Source organism: Tetrao urogallus, assembly GCF_951394365.1.
Source record: "Tetrao urogallus genome assembly, chromosome: 13".
Classification (NCBI taxonomy): domain Eukaryota; kingdom Metazoa; phylum Chordata; class Aves; order Galliformes; family Phasianidae; genus Tetrao; species Tetrao urogallus.
The window spans coordinates 14,009,398-14,032,270 of NC_136826.1; the positions used below are offsets into that span (position 1 = coordinate 14,009,398).

The following is a 22,873-nucleotide window of genomic DNA, read 5'->3' on the forward strand; positions in this document are numbered from 1 at the left end:
CAGGGGGAGAAGCAGAGGGCAGGGGCAGTGCTTGAAGCCTGGGAGCCCCAGCTGGGAGCTCATAAGAGGCCCGATGGGCACCGTGCAGTGGAGTTGAGCGAGGGCTCCTCTCCAAACTCATGGGAATCGCCCACAGCCTGCGAGCTGCCGACGTCCCCTCTCGCCCACCAGTGTTCCTGTCCCAGCCCCGGGGCAGGCGGGCTGCGGGGAACGCTGGCTGCAGCCGTCATCGGAGCCGCAGGAAGCCAGCCTTACTGCATGTGCAGCCCAGAGCCTGCGTAACTCCACCTCGAGCGCTCGTCCTCGCACACAGGGAGCAGCCAGCACCGAGATCATGGGAGGGACGTCGCAGCACGGCCCCGAGGACTGCCGCTTTCTGGATGTGAGTTTGCCGTGTGCTCGTGTCCTCGTCCCTCCGGGAGCGATGGCAGACCTCTGGATATTGTCCTTTTGTGCTTGTCTAGGCAGAAGCATCCAAGACCCGAAAGAAGACCCGCACCAGGTACAAGGTCTGCGGGCTGCTCTTCAGCGTGCTGCTCATTGCTCTCATCCTCATACTCTTTGGTGTCAAACACCTGTGGAACCCAGCATCCAGACAAGTAAGTGCAGCCCTCGGGGCAGCGTTTCGGAGCGCTGCGCTCCCCCGCCTCCTTGCTTAAATTGAACTGTGCCCTGAAATACAGGCAAGTTTGCAAAATGTATTTTCTTGCACTACAAGGATTTGTGGGGACTTTTACAAAGCCTTGTATTATTCATAACTAGCTTTTACTTTATACAGGCTGGCTTTTTTCTCTGTAACCACATTCCTCTCCTAACTGACAATTAAAGGGTACGGAGCTGCACCACGAAGAGTTAAAGTTACTCTCTTTCACGGGCAGCAAATTTCATGACAAGTAAGAAAATATTTTCCATTTCATTTCAATTATCTTGCCAGAAACCGGTGGAAAAGTCATTATGCCACCGCATAAAGAGGAGAGAAAGCCAGGACGCAGTGGTGATTGATTGTCATGGATTGTATTTCTTACTTTAATGTGTCTGCAATGTGAGGGGATGGTGAGACGGATTAGCTTTTGGAGAGGGAGCTCCTGCTAACTGGATTGAGCTCCTCCGTTCCCTGCTCCCTCTGTGTGCTGTGCTCAGCTGGGAGGCCCTGGGTGCACCGTGCTGGGGTTGATTCCCTACTCCTGACAGCCCCAAAATTCCTGTGCACATCCCCTTTCCTACAGTGAGCTCCCCTCACTCCTCACCAACCCACGGACCCCCAGGCGCCAGAAGCTTTGTCTTCTTATCAGCACATAGAAATAAATACCGCAAATAGAAGCAATAAAAGCCATATGTGCAGCCGGGCTCTTGCCAAGACGTTTATAAAGTCTCCACTGTTCCTCGAGAAGCACGGTGTGAGCCAGCGGGGTGGTGCTGACCCTGGGATGGGCTCTGACTCAGTTCGGATATCAAGGGAATGGCAAGAGGTCAGGTACAGGAAAATCCCAGCGTTGGCCAAAGGCAGCGTGGCTAAAACAAGTGGAGATGGGGCTGCTGGTAGCAAGTGACCAAGGGGAGAGACCACCCAGAGCTCACACGTGGGCAGTCACCCTTTTAAAGTCATTTTATGTCAATGCAAATGACTTAAAAATGACCAAGAAAAATGACACTGGTGCTTCGCTTGTGCTATCTTGGCAAGGAAGGAGATGTTGGGGAAAGTCCTGCTTCCAGCACCAAAACGCCATCCCTGGGCTCTTGCAGCCCCACTGGCAGTGTGGGAGAACTTGGAGAATGTCAGCACTGGAAGCCTTTCTGCACCAGCCCTGGTGCCTGCAGCATGGCAGCATTGCCCCAGCACCGCAGCACAAGTAGAAGCCATCAGTGAGGGGCTCACCACGGACATGCAAGGGGATGTTTTTCAAGGGCTGGCAAGCAAGAATTATTTTTAGCCCTATAAAACATCTCTCTGAGCAGCAGAGGGCAAGCCAAGCCCAAATGGGTTATTTGGCCATAGTGCTGGCATGAATAAGTCTTTGTAAATGGAGAGGAACTTGAGAGTAAGGTACCACTGAGGATCGTACCCTCCTACAGCTGATTTATGGCCCTGTGCACACGCTGTCAGTCAGAACAGGCAGCCTTCCAGCCACCTTAGGCTCTGCACTACTTTTTCCATATCATAAAGTCTATTGACATATATATATATCTTTATAAAAGCCTCCTGCTGACTAACAGGAGAAGCCAGCGACTGCCAAGGAGCACATCATTCTTCACATTTTTACCAGGGGCAAAGGTATCCGGTAGTTACTGCACTGCTCAGCCAGCTCCAGCACCACAACATCCTCCTGAAGTTGCAAAATGGGGGATGCTGACCCGGAAAACCCTGAGAAGGATTTTGCACAAGCCCTTTGTTTCTGCACGTTGCTATTTGACTGGGGAAAAGAGACTCTGCACAGCTCTCACTGTGCCAGCAGGATCACTTCTGCGCTTCAAACAGCATCTGCCACTACTCATCCTTTAAGGGCCTGGCGTCCGCAGAGCCGGGAGGGCTGCCAGGCTCACTGTGCAGGGAAGAGAGGGCTGCTCCCCCGGCTCCCTGCGGGGACGAACACACCGGGGAGCAGGCTGTGACACCCTGCAGCTCCTCAGCAGCTCTTCAGCAGCCCTCGAGGAGGGCTTTGATCTGCAGGCGATCCCCAATCTCCTCAAGGCAGGAGGAGGCACTTCTCAGGGAAAGCAGAAGGCACAGAGATGGAGCCAGCGAGCTGGGGACGGGGGATGGCGAAGTCCCTTAGTCAGGGCTTCAGTCCAGCCTGGAACATAAATATAGGATGTTAGGAAAAAAATTCTTCTCAGAAAGAGTGGGGAGGTATTGGCACAGGCTGCCCTGGGAGGTGGTGGGATCACTGTCCTTGGAGGTGTTCCAGAACCATGATGTTGCACTGAGTGATGTGGTTTAGTGGGCATGGTGGCGATGGACTGATCGTTGGACTGCATGATCTTAGTGGTCTTTTCCAACCTTAATGATTCTATCATAAATGGGTGTGGGATGAGCATCTTCTAGCCCCATGTTCACCTGCTGCTATTCAGGTTCTCCATTATCCCATAGCCAAGCATGTGCCTTCCTCCTGCCTTTTTTCCCTGGGAGCTGCCTCTCCTTGCTTGGGTACAGGAAAGACTAGAAAGGCAGTGGGGGCTCAGCCAGTGTGGTTTTGTCCCTTTCAGGTCTATGACATGGAGCACACCTTCTTCAGCCACGGCGAGAAGAAGAAAATTGTGATGGAGATCGACCCGCTGACCAGGACGGAGACCTTCAGGAGTGGGAATGGCAGTGAGGAGATCCTGGAGATCCACGACTTCAAGAACGTGAGTGAGCAGGGCTTATGGGGGAAGCCCTGCCCAGACCCCATCTCCTTGCTGGGAGTTGTGGGGATGCTCTATGGGAGTCCCTGGCTCCCCAACGGAATGGGACCCAGCGGGTGCTTAAAATGCAACATGTGCTTCCCAGTCCAGCTGCAATAGGAACAAGAGGATCCCTTAGGATGCTGCGGTGTTGCCGGAGCACGCTCCAGGATGGTTTTGTTCTGCATCAGAGAGAGCAATCCCCATGTGCAGACCACCTGGGTGTACTCTCAAAGGACAGGAGATGTGTGCCTACGTAAGCTTTAATAGTGGCAAGGTTCAGTTCCAGAAAAATACATTTTAAAAGCAAGACCTAGTTATTGGATTTACCCCTGCAAAGGAATGCAATCATCATAAATCTACCCAAACCCAGTACATTCGTCTGTCTGGAGAGCATTAAAACCTTGTGACAATGTTGTAGGCTCTCTCTGAAACCTAATTAAAATTTGTAGGGAACTACCTTGTGCAGTGACATATGGCAAAATTTTCAGCTAATAGCCTAGCAGGAACTGAGGGCTGAATGTTCATATAACCATAACGGTCAAATACTCTTCTGCATATTTTTATTTATGGTAACTGGAGCTCGTGATAGTTATAAGGAGAAGGGGAGCAAAGTGGAATTTTATGACTACCTGCCTTAAAATATTTGTAAAAAGCCCAATTCTCCCAAACCATAAAATGCAACATCCCTTAGGAGAACCTGTTAGTATGTCTTAGCACTGCTGCTGAGCAGAGTTTGCACAAAAACATCAACAGGAAAAATATGACTAAACTCTGATCCAGCTGCACTCCCCGTAGGATGCTGTTATTTATCCTTCTGCTATGCCGTGACTGCTTTCTTGCTCTTTGTTTTGATGCTGTAGGGAATAACTGGCATCTTCTTTGTGGGACTTCAAAAGTGCTTCATCAAAACTCAGACCAAAGTCATACCTGAGACTACGGAGGCCAAGATCCCTGAGCTGGAGGTACGTGGGCAAAGCAGCACCCGAATCTGCGAGGCACCCAGTGCTCCCACTGCTCCAGGCTGCCATAGAGAAATAAGGAGTTGTGATTGCTTCATGAAATGATCTTATTGCAGAGGATTGCCTCTGAAAACAACAAGTGGAAAGAGACAGGATTAGGCAGCCGACAGACAAAAACCTCTTAGCACAATACCGGAGACCAAGAACAATAATCCTGTTGTAGTCAAAAGGTTGCAAGGCAGCTCAGGATTAACAATCACCAAAAAGTCAATCAAATTGCTTTCTCTGAGAACTGAGCCTCCTGTTCTAGAGCAGAACGAGGCAGAAGTAATGAGTTTAAAAGAGCAGCTGCATTTGCAAAATGCGATTTGGGAAAGCGCTCTGCCACTTGCATGCAGCCTGGCCAAGCACTGCCACCAAGGCATCTTGCACAAAGAAATGGTGTGCCAGCATGACCCCAGCCTCCACAAGCCTCCCTTTTGCAGATGTGCCTTTAAATCTCACCTACCACATCTTGCTTGAACAAGGTGTGTGCTTGATGTGTGGCATGGAAATAGTGCTACCTCCATCTCTCTGCTCCAGCAGGGGATGTGCCAGCTCTGTGCCACCGGTGGGGCGAGGGCAGCAGCCATGCCCCATCCCCAAGCCTGCTCACTTGCAGGATGAGGGTCAGTTCAACCCCCATCCCCGGAAGCCATCACAAATTAAGTGCCAGCAGAACACGTGTTTGGAATAAAGCGCGGGCAAGAAACTTTTCCCTGAATCATGACCCAAATTCTGAGACACAGATTCTTTGATTATGCCATAAGAAGCTAATAGATCTTTTCTGCTACCACCATAAAACGGATGTGACTTTTCAGTCTTTAGCAGAACATTGCCCCAGGTAGAGAGCTGAAATGTAAAAGCCGGGGAGATAAATGTAGATTTAAGATCTACCATTTCTTCTGGGGAGCCTGACTGCTTTTGGAGAAATTGGGAAACGCAGTCGGTACCTTCAGCAGCAATCTCTGCTCTCCTCCTTCCCCTGGTTCTCTGTAGTTTGGAGGGGGAAGCACAAAAGGAGGTAAAAAGCACATGAACTGGGGAAAATCCCTCCCGGAGCCCCAGCACTGCCAGGCCGCCTTCCCAACGGGACGGCTTGTAGCAAAATGCTGAAAACAACTCAAAATCGGTCAGGTGTTGCTGGCTCTCGAGTAGGACTTCCTGAAGCCATATGGAAAAATTCTATAAAAGAAAAACGCAGCTCCAGACACCTTCTGGAGAGAAAAAGCCATTTGCCAGCTTGCTCTATGGGCCACCATCAGCACCATGCACCGCGCCGCCTTGGCAGACAGCACAGCACAGACCCATCCAATAATCTTTATATATCTCCCCCCTAAGTGCCTGCCAAAACACACCATGGAATAATGCAATGGCAGAGACATGTGGTATAAATTACAGAACACGGCCGTGCAAAGAATTTCTGCGAGGAATAAATTAAAGTGTTCGATCACAAAATCAGGAGCAGAAGGAGAGAGAAATTAAGTAGTAAGAGCAAAGCAGAGAGGAGATGTTTTAATCTTTGGTTTTAAATGAGCTAGGGAGCTCCAGAAGGCTGATCCAGATGGTGGGGACTGCAAAGGAGAAGGCTTCTGCAGTGGTGGAGGTGGGGATGGTGGAGGATGGTGAAGGGAGGGAGGGGAGAGCAGGGTGATGCTGGTCAGATGTGCACCTGCTGAGACCCAAATCCAGGGTTTGAGGCAGACAAATCTAGGTGCTTGAAGTGGAGATGTGCATTAGGGTTAGGAAGAGAAGACGGGTGCTGAGCTGGGGTGAGGGTGCCTTACCATGCTGTTCTCAAATTTGACTCTTCCTCAGGGTGAAGAAATCACCACCACCTACTTTGAGCAGTCCATGGTCTGGGTGCCTGGTGAAAAACCCATTCAGAACAAGGAGTTCCTGAAGAGCTCCAAAATTTTTAACATTTGTAGAAATGTGACCATCTACTGGATCCACCCAACGCCAATAGCAGGTACAAGGAGCCATCTCCTTCCCCAGATACCTGCAGGGTGACTGCTGGCAGCAGCCGCGCCGCCTCCCCTGTCTCCTCTGCTACTATCCCACTCCTGCTGCCCTGCTGTAAGTCTCAGACATGCGTTCAGATGCTTGCCACAACCAAGAGGGAATATGCCAATGTAACAACGTGGGCCGACAGTTCTCTCTGCAAAGCGTTAGTCTCCTCCGGCTCCCCACTGCTCTGCATTTTGTAAAGTGTCCTCCCCCCTCGTAATAAAGGCAGAAAACTCCTTTGTACCTGCAAGGAAGCCAGCACTGCTGGAAACTGGGACGCCTAAATTCTCATCGCCACATGAACATCAGAGCAGGAGCAGCCATCCGCCTCTCAATCACACAACGGGGCTGCCACCTCCAGCTGCTCGCCACACGTTCCACAGAGGCCACAACCTCTGAGATCTGCTGGCATAATTACCCACTCTCTAACCCATTTCTATCAGAATGAGCTTGTTTAAAACCTCAACCAAGACACCTTCCTCCTCAGTGGCCATGGAGGCACAATGTCTTGTCTCATGCAGTACCAAGTGACTCATGGCCACCAGTACCCTGCTGTGCCCCCCATCTCCTCTGTCATCTCCATTTGTGATAAAATGTCAGCAAAGGAAATCAGTGTCACAATAGGTCTGGCCTAAACGACAAGCAGATGCTGTAGCAGGGCCAGAAGTGCTCATAAGAATGCTCAGGTTGGATGTTAGGAGAAGTTTCTTCACGGAAAGAGCAGTGATGCCACTGGCACAGGCTGCCCAAGGAGTGGTGGGATCGCTGGAGGTGTTCCAAAGCTGTAGGAATGTGGCACTGAGGGATGTGGTTATGGATATGGTGGGGGTGGGTTGGATTGGACTGGATGATCTTAGAGGTTTTTCTGAACTGTAATGATTCTATCCTTCCAAACAACCCAGCAGGGTTGAAAGTGCCCCCAGATGACGTTGCGTCAGAGGGTCCAAGCTGGGGATCTGTAAATATGGGTTCTTCCCACAGCTCCAGAGCTGGCTGGCCTGGCAAGAACAGAAGAAGATACCGGGCTGTTCACGGATGACCAGAACTGGCTGGATGGGGGCAATGAGCGTGGGATGGAGGCTGCCCTACCAGGACCCAAGCGCCGGACACGGCAGCTGACAGAAGAGGACCTGCCTGTCAACGACTACGTGAGTGTGGGGAAGCACGCGCTGGGGTGCCCAGCAGCACCCAGGCCGCACTGACAGCTGACTCTCTCTCACAGACAGAAAACGGGCTGGAGTTCCACCCGCTGTGGGATGAGCGGGGCTACTGCTGTGCACAGTGCCGCCGCGCCAACCGCTACTGCCGGCGGGTCTGCGAGCCGCTGCTGGGCTACTACCCCTACCCGTACTGCTACCAGGGCGGCAGGGTGATCTGCCGTATCATCATGCCCTGCAACTGGTGGATCGCACGCATGCTGGGCCGGGTGTAAGCCCTGTGCGCACCCACTGAGCCCCCAGGTAGAGCCCTGCAGGCCGTGGGACCCCCAAACAGGCTGCAGACTCCGAGCGTGGCTCCGAGGGCTGGGCCGGCTGGCGTCATCGCCCCACTGAGAGGCAAGCAATAAATGTCCTATATGAGCGATTGCAAAGAAAATGGAAAGTCGTTTCGTCTCAGCCTGTGATGCTTAATGGGTCTGAGGAGTGATCTAATTGCTCGGCTGCTTTCTCGTGAGCAGCCATAACTCAGGTGCAGGGAGTCGCCTTGCTGGGAACGTGCTGGGGTCCCCAGTGTGCTCCTGGTAGAGCCAGCACTTGTTAACAACACACGGCACCCCTCAGCTTTGGTGCCCTTGGGGATGTTCAGGAGTCTCTGGTGACAGCTGTGACAGCTCCAGGTGCCCCTAGCATCTTGCAGGGTGACGGGGCTCCCTGCACAAAGAGCCCAAGTGGTAGCCAGCAGAAAAACGGCAACCAAAACTGGAGGAAATTGAGGTGCAAATGGCCCCGAGTGCCATCAGCTGTCCCCCAGCCAAGAAACAGGCAAAGCCTGCAAAGACAAAAAATAGTCTTCAAACTGCTGCCACACTGAGGAGGACGCTCAACCTTCACAGCCAAAATCTCAGATTTTCTCTCTTTTGATTTCACCCACAAAAACACCTGTTCCAGCAAAGGAGGATGCACATCAGCAATCAGCAGGTGCTGAGCACTCGTCACAGGCACTGCTGCAGCCCCTCAGGCTCCACATCCCCATGTGCAGTGTGTCCCCAGCACTGTGTCCCTGCAGGCACCCTGCCCCAATCCCCATGTTCAGCTCCCAGCAGGGCCTGGCCAGCAGCCCACCGTTTAGCCAGCCCCAGGCAAACACACAGCTTAGGAGTGAATGTTTCCTTCCCTCCCTGCATCAGCAAAGTGGTGATTAGGCTTAGACAAATAACAGGAAAACATCCTCAGGTCCTTTGGCAGCTCAGCTCCCCAAAGCCCCTCTCCTTTTCAGCCAAATCATGCCTGAGGATTTAAGACTCTCAAAGCACAGAGCTGACCCAAGGGCTAGCCCCACGCGTCCCCTGCAGCAATCCAGGGGCTCACAGCCTGCTGTTCGAGCCTCCTGAGCTTCAGCTCTCCTGGGAGCCAAATGCTGCCAAGCAGCTCTGACACCCCACAGGCATCATTGACCAAAGCCCTCCCCATGTCACCCAAGGAGCACACACTGCTCAGTGGAAGCCATCCCCAGCACAGGGCAGGGCACCGAGCTCCCTGTGGGACTGCTGATTGTAGAAGTGTGTGGCACAGAGACGTGCTGAGCTGCTCAGCCATGCGTGCATAGGGCTCCCTGTACAGCCATCCCTGGGGACAGCAGGCAGCCCTGGGGACAGCCAGGCATCTCTGGTGAGTCCCCCCACAAGCAGGGATGTCTCTATCAGAGGCATTTCCACAGCCACCTGCACTAGCAAAGCAGTGTTTTGCATGCAAGTCCACGCCTGCACGCACAGCCAGACAGGTAAAAAGCCAGCAGGGTAAAGGCAGCTCTGACCAGCCTGGCACCAAAGCCAGTCAAACAGGGATAATTCCATGCCTCCTTGCTTTCGCATGGCTTTACCAAGAAGAAAGGTGTATCCAAACACAGCCCTGCTTCTCACGTGTTGTTGCTTGGTCTCCATCCATCAGTTCCACTCTCTGCAGCTGCTCCCATGCTCTGACGCACTCTGCCTCGCCTTCCAAACCCACGAGGCTCTCAACAGCCAGCCAGGGGCTGACACCAGCTTGATTTATTCAGTGAGGTCAAAGGAGACGCAAGCACTTCAAGCTGCTTCCCTCCAGCTTCCTCCATCAGCAGTGAAGCTGCCCTACACCTGCCCTATCCCGCAGGGTGCTGGGGCAGCTTGCCTACACAGGAGAAGCACGATGACAAAGAGCTGCCACTCACACCCACACCTTCACTCCACCACCCCACAGCCCTCACAGCTTTGATGATTGTGAACTGAAAACATTCCCACTTTCAAGGGGAGCTTTCCATTAAACCACCACGCTCAGGGCAGCAGTGCCTAGCACTGAGAGAGCACAAGGAAGAGCAGCTCTGAGCACACACAAACCTTCCATCCACATCTCCTGGCTCCAGTGGTGCTGCAGCACACAGCACAGGATGGACACACTTTGCACCAGGGCTGAACTCCGGCCTCTGCATTCCTCCAGCAGCTCCTGGGCTGAGATGCTTCAGGCCTTTTGTTTCAGCACAGTTGCACAACGTTTTTTTTATGAAGAAAATTCAATTACAAAAGTTATTTGTAAGCACAAGGGCACCGGTGAGTATTTGAGAAACATGAGCTGCAGAGGCCCAGCGGTCACCAGCTGGCCTGGGGTCAGCACATCACTTTGCAGCTGGGTTGCTGCTGCTGCTTGCAGGGACTTGAGAAGAATTTCCAGGAGATTAATAGAAAAGCCAGGGCAGTTTCGTAGAGTAAAATATCTTAATATTTATTGTGTCTCAGGACAAAAGAGTTCTACTCAATACACAAAACGAGTTAAAGCAGCATGTAATACTGACGATCAAGTCACAGCTGACTCGGTGCAAGGACACCTACACCAAGGTAAAGGCACCAGGACCTACATCACCAAACCCTGCTACAGCTTAGAAAGAATCGCTACAGCCTGTACTTTAAAAAGTACAACTATAAAAAAATATATAAAATCCAGCATGAGGACAAGAGCTTGGCAACTAGCCGAGACCTTGCTGAGCAAAGAGCTTCAGCAAGCAGGCACTGCTTGAACGGGACAGCAGCCCCATCTGAAGAAGAAACGTGGCCAGCGATTGAGCCTGAACAGAGAGAGGGATGCAAAAGGGGCTGAGAACAGAATTCGGAGATGAGAGAAAGCACTGCTTTCCCAAGGGAGGCACTTAGTGAGAACAGCTTCTGCCCAGGAGCAGGACAGCCAACAAGGCTGCAATGAATGGTGGCAGCGGCCGCTCCGGCGCAGTTGAGAGAAGTCCAGCACCCGCAGGAGTGCAGCTACTGCAACCTCCTCAGCCACGCTAATTATCCCACTCAGTGGTACAGTAGAGTAGTGTTAGGACAAGTCCCCAAGCACAGCAGAACAGCTGATGCACTCGTTTTGATGAGCTATCTGAGGAGAGGATCAGTCAATTCAAAGCAAGACTTCATGAGGCAGCGTCCGGAGGAAAACTGCAGGTGGTGTGGTCTTCCCCCACACAGCGAGCAGGAGGAATGCCTGCCATTCAGAAGACACCATTAACAAACACAGCATTTAGAAGCCCACAGTGATACACCATGGAGGAGGGTGCAGCAGACAGGGCTCAGCAGATGCCTTCCTGCATGGCTCAGCAGCATGCTGCAGGAGGCAGTGGCAGCAACCACGGACAGACCACAGGTGGAGGCCCAAGTTTAATGGGACAGCATCACAGGCAGCACCAGCAAGACCACAGGGGACCTGCATGCTCTGTTTTTGATAAAGATGAAATAGTTTCCCCTCACTTCCACCCCCATCTTGCTTCCACCCCCTCTATCACCATGGAAGTGCACACACTGCCCACACTGCGGTTTAGGAGTTTGCAAACAGCCCTGAAAGCCCAGCCTAGCACAGCCAAGGCTTATGTCAACAGATAGATGTACCTTAGTCAAAGCCACTGTGCACTGGGGGGGCTACACCATCTCATACTGGTTGTTCGTGATGTACTGGGACAGACAGCAGGCGAGGATGATGCCAACCAACTGAAGAAAAGAGGAAAGACACAATAGAGGTGGCCCAAAATAAGACATTGTGCTCTAGTGGGAAAACCTGACCAACTGCTCCATTCATCATCAGGCACTCACATCTCAGTTTTATAACATACAAAGACAGGGGGATTTACAAACCACAGACAGGCTGCTGCACCCCACTTCAGAGTAAGGGGGAGAGACTGAAGGAGGGGGTCCTGGTAGGTATCAACCAAGATAGCTCCTCGCAAGTGATGCTCCACATTCCACCCTCTTAGATATTGCTTTATGAAGCATCTACTGTTATACAGAAGCTTCAGAAATTACACCGATTTCAGGAGCATCACAGCCAATTGCACAACCAACAGGGAACAACCACCTCTCCTGGCTGCAAGGGCAGTGGGAAATCAAGGCTGTTGTTTCACATCAGCAACACATGCAGAACACGCTGCTGTTATCACAACGTGGCCTTTCAGCCCCACACAGACACTTAGAGCTCGATCCTGCAGGAGTTCGACCTACAGAAGCCAAGTTAGAGGCACATTTACATGATTGGTCCCTGCTGGCTGTACAACACAGCAAAGACTTGCTGAATGAGTGATAAAAACCAGGAAATGGCTGCAATTCCCCAGCCTGGTGTTAGCCAAGCTAATTGCACGGCCGGAGCCGGGGGAAGCAGGCAGCTCACAGTCTGCGTGTCAGTCACGTCTCAGCCGCCCCATGCGGAGCACAGCTCAGCTCACATCAGCGTGGGAGGAGAGCAGAGATCAGCCCCAGCTCCTGGCCTCTCTGAGCCACAGCTGAAGGCTCCTTGTAGCACAGACTGCAGCTGTAGCCCTGCTGGCTTCAGCTTCACCCATGTTATTCAGCTTTCATTGCAGGACAGGCAGGGTGACAAGCTCATGTCTTGGCAAGGTTGCACACCTTCCTCTCCCCACACTGGTGCTGTTATCTGCTGGTCCTGTGCCTCCAAGGTCTCATCGTGGCTTCAGGACCACTAAAGGGCAAACTCACTTTGCTCCCAACTGAAAACCTGTCAAGCTCGATCAGCATCCAGAGCCGAGCGAGTTTTCCAAACCCAGAAAAATAAAGGCCTGCTATGCATCCTGCAGCCCCTGCTGTAACACATCAGATCTGGATTTCCCAAGCGCTCAGCCCCATTGTGCACAGCTCCTCGGGAAACCCAGACCATGGCATTCACTATGCACAAAGCCCAATTTAGCTAGGAACTCAGGGGCAGAGGCCTCTCGTTTCCTGCTGGGATAAAGCCTGTCAGATTACAGGACACTAAGCACATTGTTGCATGAAGCCCGTGCAGGAAGTGTCCTACAGGATAAAGTAAACTGGAGGCTGAGGAGCTGGAGGGGGAGGAAGCAATTGCAGGTTGTGGTGGTGTGCAGGGCGTGAGGTCTCTCATCAGAGTCACCAGCACAGGGGATGCTACACAGGTGCTCCAAGGACCCAGCCACACAGAATGAGCCCAAAACAGTTAAAAGGGAAGACAAGGTAGGAAAAGGAAGGGCAATGATTGGGCCTTTGCCAACAGCAAACGCAGGGAGTTTACCCAGAGCAATACAGACTCAGTTCAGCTGCTTTGGTTTTTCCTCAAAGTCAGTTGTATAAAGGAACTCTTTCCTAATAACCTGGGCTCTGAGAGACAGAGCTGGTGCTGCAGCCTTGGGTTTAAGAGACTAGAGGTTGCACAGTGGTGAGGTTAAACACAGATTAGCTGCAGAGCTGTTCCTCTCTGGCTGAGAAAGGCTGTGCCTTTTGTACACAGACAAACTGCACACAAATTGAATGCCTCTGGAGAGACCCTGGCTTCACTCTGCACTGCTCCTGTTCCCAGTAGCAAGTGAAATTTACCTGGAAGCATGCGATGCCAAAGGAGATGCCAGCCACAACACTCATTTTTGACTCCATTGTTGATGTTACCAGGAAAAAACAACCCTGCAGGAGAGGAAGAGTGAGCACGTGGGTCCAGGACTTTCTGTCTCCCCCACCCCCCCATTACAAACCTGCCTCTCCATGGAACCCTGGTGCAGAAAGAGTGCTCCGGCTTACTGCACGACTGTCACCCTCCTGCTTGGCCTTGGCCAAACCACACAGCACCAGTGTTGGGCTGGCCACCGATTGGTGCAGCGTTATCAAAGGCAGCACCGCCCCTGGCTTTCCCTTAATGTGAGCACTGGGTTAAACAAAGTGACTCATCTGATGAGCATCCTATGCATAACCCCTGCACACATCACCAGTGATCCCTGCACTATGAAGTCACCTGTGCTCACCACACAAGCAGGACTTTGCACAGCAGCTGACAGACGTCAGCACTACGGAACGAACTTGACCAGGAAATTACATCCTTATTCTCTTGTTCTCAGAAATGCACAGGCCTAGGTGCAAACACTGGGGTCAGGCTGATCCCTGACCTTCAGGGAAGGACTAGGAGGGACTGCAGGTGGAAAGAGAGGCTCCTTCCTGCATATCCTTCCTTTACATCCACTCCAGAGGGATCCTTGAGCCACAGGGTGTGTGCATTTATGAAGAAGTTCTCCTTTCAAGTGAAGACCAAACCCTTCCTTATCCAACCAGCTCTTCCTTCCCAACCTACAAATTCCAGGGAATGTTTAGGAGTGTAACTTACATCCACAAACACTTTCTGCTTGGCTTTGCTTGGGTCCCTCAGATCCTCCACCGAACAGCCATCCTGGCTCTTGCAGCAGCTCTGAGGGATTCCCTTCTGGGTGAAGTATTCGGTCTTCTCCCAGTCTGAGTAGTTCTGTACCCCGCAGCAGTGCAGCTGTCAGGAAAAGTAAGGATGATCACATCAGGATCCCAGTACCCCAGCCCTACAGGCACTCCTGCAGCAGCTCCTGAGCCCTCAACACTCCATATCCCAGCACACATCTAGGAAGCCCTTCAACTCCCACTCAGCACCTCTTCCCTGAAAAGGCTTTCCTCCCCAACCTAGCATAAGCAGCCTTACGATCCTCACTCACCAGGATGCCCTAAATGCAGCAACAGAGACTGCCTGTGCTCCAGAGACCCTCCTCACCAGCCCTAACTTGGACCAGATGCTTTCCATGTGTGGCTGCTTGTCCTTCCTGAGAGGCAGCAGCAGGAGGGCTATGAGCGCTCCTCCTACCATCCTGTTGTGCAAGAGGACATCGAATGCAGCGATGGAGGGGAACACCCAGCCAGGAACACCCAGGGGCTGGGCGGATGCACCTGGATGCCCCTACCCTCCATGATCCAAAAAGGCAGAGAGGGGCACTCACAGTTCTCTGGATGGTGTCGACTGCCTCGCTGTGATGATCCACCGTCCCATTGTAGTTCTTCAAGGCCAGATTGAGGTTGCTCTCAAAGTTTGTCTTTATCTGCAAGAGAGAGGTCTTGGCAGCCGTGTGAGGAGGACATTGTGGTGCTGTCCCCATGCACGCTTTGGGACCTCAGCCCCACATTAGTCACCGCTTGGTGATGGCAGGAATGACTCTGGTCATGGCCTGCAGGCATTCCCCGCTGACCCAGGCAATTACACACGCTATTACAAGGCAGGAGGTGTCTTTGTGGTGCCTAGAGCGTGCATGCAGTAATACAGCCCTACATCTTGCCAGCTCTCCCAATTAGCAGGTTGCTCCACAGCAGAGAAACCTTCCTAGCAGCCTTATGCACAGAAAACAGAAAGGAAAGAACATTTATATACGGGTTTCAGAAAATATATCATGCTGTGATTCTATAGCAGGACAAGGGGAAATGGTTTTAAGTTGAGGGAGGGAAGGTTTAGGTTGGATGTCAGGGAGAAGTTCTTTACTATGAGAATGGTGAGGTGCTGGAACAGGCTGCCCACAGAGGCTGTGGATGCCCCATTCCTGGAGATGTTCAAGGCCAGGTTGGATGGGGCCCTGGGCAGCCAGGTCTAGTATCAAATGGGGAAGCTGGTGGCCCTGCATGTGGCAGGGGGTTGGAGATTCATGATCCTTGAGGTCCCTTCCAACCCTGGCCATTCTGCAATTCTGGCAGACAGAGATGCCCAGGGTTGGTCAGCAGGTCAGCTCCCTGCACATACAACCCTTGCTGTCTCCAGCAAACTGAGCCGTTATGGGTCCTTACCAGGACCAAGCTGCTCCTCTGGCCCCCTCCAGCCCTCCTAACGTTGCCCCAGCAGCACCTCCAACCCTCCAAGTGGATGAGACCAGTCCACAGAGATCCGACCCACGAGCCCCCACTGCTGCACATGAGCAAGGGACACACTCACCTCGTGCCTGAAAACAAACCCGACAACGGCAGCCACCAGCACGATGAGGAAGATGAGGGACAGCAGCATGGCGTACTGCAGGCAGGAGACAAGAGTGCGATGGGTCGGGTGCCCCAACGGGAACCGCTCCCCTCCTGCCCCGCGGGGCGGCACCTACCAGCTTCAGCATCCACGTGCTGCCGCGGCAGGTGGCGAAGCAGCCGAAGGTGCCCAGCAGCACCACGACGACGCCGGCGCCCATCAGGACAAAGGGCACGTTGGTGGCTTTCTCATCCAGCAGCGAGAAGTAGACGGCCAGGCTCACCCTGCCCCACACGCCCACGGCCAGCAGCACGATGCCCGATACCTGCGGAGAAGGGAGAAAGCCGCCCTGTCGCGATAGGGCAGAGCGGCCGCGACAAGCCCGCGGGGCTCGGGCAGGGCGAGGACTCGCGGGCTCGGCCCGGCGCTCACCCAGAAGACGAAGGTATAGGTGAGGAGCACGCTTTTCAGGCAGGTGATCACCGGCTTCGTCTGCAGCCGCCGCGACGGAGACGCCATGGCCGGACCGGGCCGAGCTGCGTCCTGCCGAGCTCCGGCGAGCCGAGCCGAGCACCGCCCCGTCGGGGAGGCCCCGACCCGCCCCGCGCCGCCGGGCATTGCCGAAGACTCACGAAGTTTACCGAATGTTCACGAAAACGGCCGAGCGCACCCGAAGGCGCTCCGGCGGCGGCGCCTCGCGTCCCCGCCGTGCGTACGCCTGCTCCACGTCCTCGCCCCCCCCCCCGCGCCACCCCACGCGCGGTCCGTGCAGGCCGTGGGGCAGCCCTAGGGCTGCAGCACCCTGTGAACACTGCAGGGGGCAGAAGCAGCCCCGCTGGGTGAGTGCCCATAGCGGGAGCCCTCCTCCCGCCCCGCTGGGCTGTATAGGGTGGGCTTTGCCCCGTCCCGTCACGGTACTCCCGGTGCCCAGGCGGTGCACGTGCCCATAGGGAGAGCTGTTGGGAGGCGGGATCTCTCCAGCTCGGCACAGCTGTGTTATTAATCAGCACGCTTACCAGCCTGGCTGCCACATAATTAGCACATTCAGGCAGCCCAGTGCCCCGTGCCAGCTCCTGTACCTGCCTGCCAGGCTTTCCCCTCTGCGCCCTGCATCAGAGCACAGCCCCGTCTCGCCCCGCAGCGCCAGGCAGCAGACCCTAGCCTGTGCCATTCATTTTCTCTACCTCACAGAGGCTGAGCCACAGCTGGAAAATAGACCCCAGCTGGAACCGATTGCCTTGGGTCTGGTTTCAAACCCCACAGCGTGCAGTGAGGTTTCCTCATTTCTCAGCCTGGCTAGCCCTGCCCCGCTGGAAAAAAGGGCCGTGATCACTGCGGTTTGTCCTTGGAGCTCCCGTTCCAGGAGTCTGGAGCTGGTGGTGGGAGCTCCTCCACTCCTCCTTGCTTGAAGATTGATTCTTGGCTCTGTCGCTTGCGAGGAAACATCTGAAAAGCTTTTAGAGCCTTGGGAAAGCAGAAGGTACTCTGAAAAGTAAGGAATCCTTAGGATTTATTATTTTTGACAATCTCATCGTTTGGGGCCTGACTCATGCCTTTTGAATGTTTGGGACAGGCAGCGGAGAAGTCGGTTTACTCAGCAGAGGCAGCACAGCCAAGCAGGAGCACAAGCCGGAGAGCAGCGACGGAGGGAGCTGAGCACTGCTCCCAGCCCGGCTCCATCCCACAGGGGCTCCAGCAGCCCCCCGTCCAGCACAGTGGGGCTGTCTGGCCCTGGCATGGCGCAGGAGGCAGCACCCGTCCTCTTGGTGTTCCTCACCAGGCTGGTGTCGGCCACGTGGCATGAAGGTGAGCACCATGGTGGCACCAGTATGTGGGGCAGTGTGTGTGAGGGCAGGGTGGGGAGGAGGTGAGTGATGGGAGTAAGGAGAAGTACCTGTGTGGTAGGGCTGGGAATGCATTGCTACACCGTGGGGTATGGGGAGGGGGACACTGCCATGGGGCTGGGAAGCACCCAGAGATGAGCAAACAGCTGACCTCGTTATCACAGACTCACTTATGGGAATGGAACTTTTTTCCTGACTCCCTGCTGTTGCTGGAGCCGATGGCCAGCAGATGTTGACCTGGATGAAGCATTCTGACCCCAACCTGGTCACGTCCCATCCCCAGTGCATGCTTGCACGCTGCCCCAGCTGGGCTGGAATCCAGCTCTGGCTCAACCTCCAAGAAAAGCCCTCGTGCTCTCTTTGCAAGGGAATTATTCCCTCCCTGTTCCTTCTCCCTCCCCTTACTGTGCTATCTGGTACTGCTGCCTCCAGTGATGCTCCTGCCTATCTGAGATGGTCAGGGCAGTCCATGACTGTCATGCAAAGGGAACATCTGCAAATAAATGGCACGTCTGCAAGGTAACAGCACTGCCTTACTCCTCTGGCCAAGCAGCTGCTTGCTGTTGGGAGCCACACAGAACCACGGTGCGCCAGCCCCATGATCAGCTCCTCTGGGTCTGCTGTACTGCATTGGCGCCAGCCAGCATGGGAAGGGCACCAGGATAAAAGACTCTGTGGGAACAAGTGGGTGACTTAATGAGTTTGTGGGAAGCGATGGGGAGCCGCACTGTAGTAAAGTTCTTGCTGGAAAGATGTGTAATAAAGTTTCCTCCACGTGACATAGGAGCTGCTGGTTGGATCGGTTTCAGCTTACATTCCCCCTTCCCAAAAGCAGGGGTGGGGGGAAGGGGCAAGGGGTGCTACCAGGGGCTGTCCATTTGGACAGATCAAAAACGACCAGAGTGCAAAGAGGTGCGGTCCTGCAGCAATGAGGGAGGTGAGGAGGGGGCAGCGCCGGGGAGGCCATCGGAAAAGGGGCGGAAACGTGAGCTCAGTGCTGGGGAATGCCGCAGCCGGACGGCTCGCTGCGGGGCCCAGGGGGCTGCAAGGCTCAGCGCCAGCTCTCCTTGCACGCAGGCCTTCTTCCCCAGCCCCCACACTTTTCTCCTGCCCCACTGGTCACTTCACCATGGGGGTGTTGGAGTTGGTGTGTTGGGCAGAGGGCTGGTTGCAAGGCCCTCACCAAGCTGTCCATGTCTGCTGGCCAGGAATCAGTGTCCGCAGCAGGGATGGCACGAGGCCAGCAGCACCAGGCAAGCTCCTCCAGCAACTTCATCCTTCACTCCAGTGTAGCGTCATGCTTCTCATCCCTTGCTGTGCTGGGACAGGCAGGAGGGAGGTTTCCTTCCTTCCCTCCTGACTACCAAAAGGCCAGGGGTCTCGGCTTGGCCAGCACCCATTTCCTGCAGTAACCACGTCTGCCCCTGGGGCTGTTTAGTCTGCGGCTGGTGCCAGCCTGCAGGCTCACTGTCTGTCCTGCTTAACCCTCCTGTATATCAAGCCTGGAAGCGCTAGGACAGCAGGGCGAAGTCTGCCAAGAGGTGGAATCTCTCTCTATGGAATTGTGGAATAGTTTGGGACCGGACTGTGCTGCTGCATGAGGCAGTCATCACCTAGGTGCAGCCATAAAACGTCACACTGTGCCCTGATCTCACTCCTTCTGTGCAGGGTCTGGCTACTATACTGCTGAGAGCCACACCAATGAAGTATATGTGGAAGAAGCACCCCCTGAGCCAGCCCTAGATTACCGCCGAGGTAACAGCACCCCAAGCCTGTCCCTCAGGCCCCTGAGGAAACCAAGGCCTGGCCAAGCTGTACATACCTCTCACCTCTCTTCTCTCTGCAGTGCCCCAGTGGTGTGCCACACTGAACATTTACCGTGGAGAGGCAACCTGCTACTCACCCCGGGGGGGCAACTACCGCAGCAGCCTGGGGACGCGCTGCGAGCTGAGCTGTGCCCGTGGCTACCGGCTGGTGGGCCGCAGTGCTGTGCAGTGCTTACCCAGCCGCCACTGGTCTGGCATGGCGTACTGCCGACGTGAGTGCATCCCATTCAACGGGCTTGTTGGCCTCCCTGTGGGCACTGCCAGCCCTGGGTCTCTGCCTGCTGGCACAGCCATGCAGCCAGCCCAGCCGCTTCCCTCCCCTCTTTGTTCACTCTGGCCTAGAGATCAGATGCCACGTGCTGCCAGCGGTGCTGCGGGGCTCATATGTGTGCTCAGCTGGGGTGCAGATGGATTCCCGCTGTGACTACACCTGCCTGCCTGGCTACCAGTTGGAGGGTGACCGAAGCCGCACGTGCATGGAAGATGGGCGCTGGAGTGGGAGCGAGCCAATCTGTGTAGGTAAATTCTCACCCTACTGTCCTTCCAGGCTGTCTGTGATCCGTACTGCTGGAAGGGCACTCCCCATCCTCTCTGTGCCTGCAGATGCCACTCCCAGTGCCTGACCAAGTGCTGGTGCCTTGCACCTTTGTGCTCAAGAACCATAGGCCCTGCTGCTTCCCAACATGCTGTTAGCCACGAAACTCAGGCTGATGGAAGGTGCAGCACTCCATGAGTGAGGCTGAGCCTGGTCACTCGATGCTAACATTACATCAGGCGTGGCTTGCTCCAGTGCCAGGCTGTGCTCAGCAACTGTGGGATCACTGGGCACCTGGGGTCCTCCTCTGTCCGTTGTCCTACTCTCATAGTACAGCCCCAGCTGTTCCCCAAGCTTATTCCTCCCTCCTGTGGGTAGATGTTGAGCCTCCTAAGATCCGCTGCCCAGAGTCCCGTGAGCGGATAGCAGAGCCAGGCAAGCTGACTGCTACGGTATATTGGGATCCACCTCGTGTGAAGGACTCTGCCGATGGCATCATCAAGAGGTGAGCACAGAGACAGTGCTGGTATCACCAGCCAAGGCTGGGGGCTGCACTAGGTGCCATCTGAATGCCTCTCCTGGGGAATCTAACAGAGAACCCATCTGTTGAGTGCAGAGTGACGTTGCGGGGTCCAGAGCCTGGATCTGAGTTCCCCGAAGGAGAGCACGTGATCCGCTATACTGCCTATGACCAGGCATACAACCGAGCCAGCTGCAAGTTCAGGATTCGTGTCCAAGGTGAAGCGAGCTCCCTCAGGGTGTAGGCTCCCCACTCTGCGCACCACAGCTGGGCCTCTGTCCTTCCACCCCTAACCTGATCTCACCTGGCTTCCTTATTCACAGTGAGACGCTGTCCTGTTCTGAAGCCTCCGCAGCATGGCTACCTGTCTTGCACCTCTGATGGCAACAACTACGGTGCCACATGCGAGTATCTGTGCGATGGGGGCTACGAGCGCCAGGGTACCTCCCTGCGGGTCTGCCAGTCCACCCAGCAATGGACAGGCTCCCTCCCCCTCTGTGCACGTAAGTGGTGCAGGGCAAGGCAGGGAATCTACCTGCAGAGATGCCCGAAGCTTAAGGGAGTTTCTGCCTGGAAGACTGGGGAAGGAGGAGTGCAAAACGGCATCTCTTCTTGTGCTCACACACTCTCTTGTTGCCCCAGCCATGCAGATCAACACTGCTGTGAACTCAGCAGCCAGCCTGCTGGATCAGTTCTACGAGAAACGCCGGCTCCTTGTCATCTCAGCACCCGACCCTGCTAACCGCTAGTACAAGATGCAGATCTCCATGCTGCAGGTGAGCCAACATGCTATTTCCCCCTCCTTGCACTCCATCAGCACGTTCTCACCACCACGTCCCCTCCTCCACAGCAAGCCACCTGTGGGCTGGACCTGCGTCATGTTACCATCATTGAGTTGGTGGGGCAGCCCCCACATGAAGTGGGCCGCATCCGGGAGCACCAGCTGTCTGTTGGCATCATAGAAGAGCTCAGGTACCAGGGGATGGGATGCATGACTTTTCAAACAGGAGCAGCTGAAGGGGGCCATCCCAAAGAGCCAGGGCAGGTGTTCCTGTGAGAACAGGGACATAGGGGGAACCTTGGGGACTGGTAAGACATAAGGCTTGGTGCAAGGCTCACAAGCAAGAGTCTGCCTCTTAAAGCTTCTTTCTGCTGTACTGAGGCTAAGGATGCCCTCAGCCTGTCCTCAGTGCCCGGAGTCCAAACACAGAGGCACTAGGCCCTTCTGGCAGCTTACAGCCTTGAGGAAGTGGAAGCCACCACCCTCAGGAGGGCCTGACCATAGCTGTGTAGGGTGGGAATGCTCAGCCCCAAGCCAGGGACCCACAGTCCTGACCAGCAGCTCCCTTCTGCACCCCCAGGCAGTTCCTGCACCTCACCCGCTCCCACTTCAACGTGGTGCTCCTGGACAAAGCAGGCACTGACCGTGAGCGCTACATCTTGCCCATCAGCCCCGATGAGCTCTTTGACTTCATCGACACCTACCTGCTGAGCGAGCAGGAGGCAGTTCAGCGGGCACAGCACGGGGACCCCTGCGATTGAGGCAGCGTGGGGAGACCCCTGCCACGTGCCTTGGAGGACGGACAGCTTCCTTTCTGCTTTTCTAGTCGCCCACCGTAGAGGAGGACTAGGGTCCCAAGGACTTCCAGGAGGAAGGGAGCCACTCTCAGGCTGCTCTGGCACAGGGAGGGGAGCAGGGAAAAAGGCCATGTACTAGCAGTCACTGCACAACAGCCAGGAGCAGCCTCTGGCCACAGTTGTGACTCAGCCTAGACTACAACAGGAGATGCTGGATTTTCTCTGTTCAAACCCCAGGGCAGGAGGGAGAAGAGAAACCCAAGAGGAGGAGAGACCACAGCCAAATGAGCGCCCCACATTCTATGAAAGCTCCCAGAGCAGAAAAGGGATGGGAGAGCAGGCAGGGCGACATTACAGATGCCTCTTTTGCAGCAGCTTCACCCTCATTGTGGCCGTCCTCACGTCATACACAACTTAAACCCACACTGTCCCTGCCTGGGCTCAGCCCTGCTGGCCAGGCACTGATGCCAGGCTCCTGCCAGAGCCAGCAAAAGCCTTCATTAGAAGCCAATGGCCCCATGCTCAGCGAAGACAGTAACAGACATCCATTACAGAGGCTCATAATCTACTTGCTTCTCCTTACACCCAGCATCGTGGCACCCTTCCTGGGAATTTTTTTGGCAGTAGAATATTACTTTGAAATTAATAAATTTGTAGAAAAAGTCAGTTCAGCATGGCCCCCACCAGTGTTCCCCATAACCCAACAGCTGTTCTCTGCCTGTGGGTCCCAGAGCAAGCACCATCCTTAGGGAG

The 22,873-nt window shown here is 54.5% G+C and overlaps 3 protein-coding genes across 3 annotated transcripts; 2 read left to right on the plus strand and 1 right to left on the minus strand.

Moving 5' to 3' along the window:
* Positions 1 to 258: 258 nt before the first annotated feature.
* Positions 259 to 7,824, plus strand: TNMD (tenomodulin; the record flags this gene model as incomplete). Its single annotated transcript, XM_079542030.1, is given in 9 exon segments — positions 259 to 276; positions 279 to 317; positions 320 to 382; positions 465 to 599; positions 3,205 to 3,345; positions 4,245 to 4,346; positions 6,201 to 6,354; positions 7,374 to 7,540; positions 7,615 to 7,824. Coding segments are annotated over 9 exon segments (1,029 nt in total).
* Positions 7,825 to 11,490: 3,666 nt separating this feature from the next.
* Positions 11,491 to 16,336, minus strand: TSPAN6 (tetraspanin 6; the record flags this gene model as incomplete). The annotated part of the gene is made up of 7 exons (XM_079541952.1): positions 11,491 to 11,559; positions 13,411 to 13,494; positions 14,186 to 14,341; positions 14,820 to 14,918; positions 15,797 to 15,871; positions 15,954 to 16,142; positions 16,250 to 16,336. The coding sequence occupies 7 exons, from the start codon at positions 16,334 to 16,336 to the stop codon at positions 11,491 to 11,493; spliced, it is 759 nt and encodes a 252-aa protein (XP_079398078.1).
* Positions 16,337 to 17,553: 1,217 nt separating this feature from the next.
* Positions 17,554 to 22,084, plus strand: SRPX2 (sushi repeat containing protein X-linked 2; the record flags this gene model as incomplete). Its single annotated transcript, XM_079541980.1, is given in 11 exon segments — positions 17,554 to 17,623; positions 19,330 to 19,416; positions 19,508 to 19,699; positions 19,830 to 20,006; positions 20,401 to 20,527; positions 20,639 to 20,760; positions 20,866 to 21,045; positions 21,185 to 21,288; positions 21,292 to 21,318; positions 21,393 to 21,514; positions 21,904 to 22,084. Coding segments are annotated over 11 exon segments (1,389 nt in total).
* Between the last annotated feature and the right edge of the window lie 789 nt (positions 22,085 to 22,873).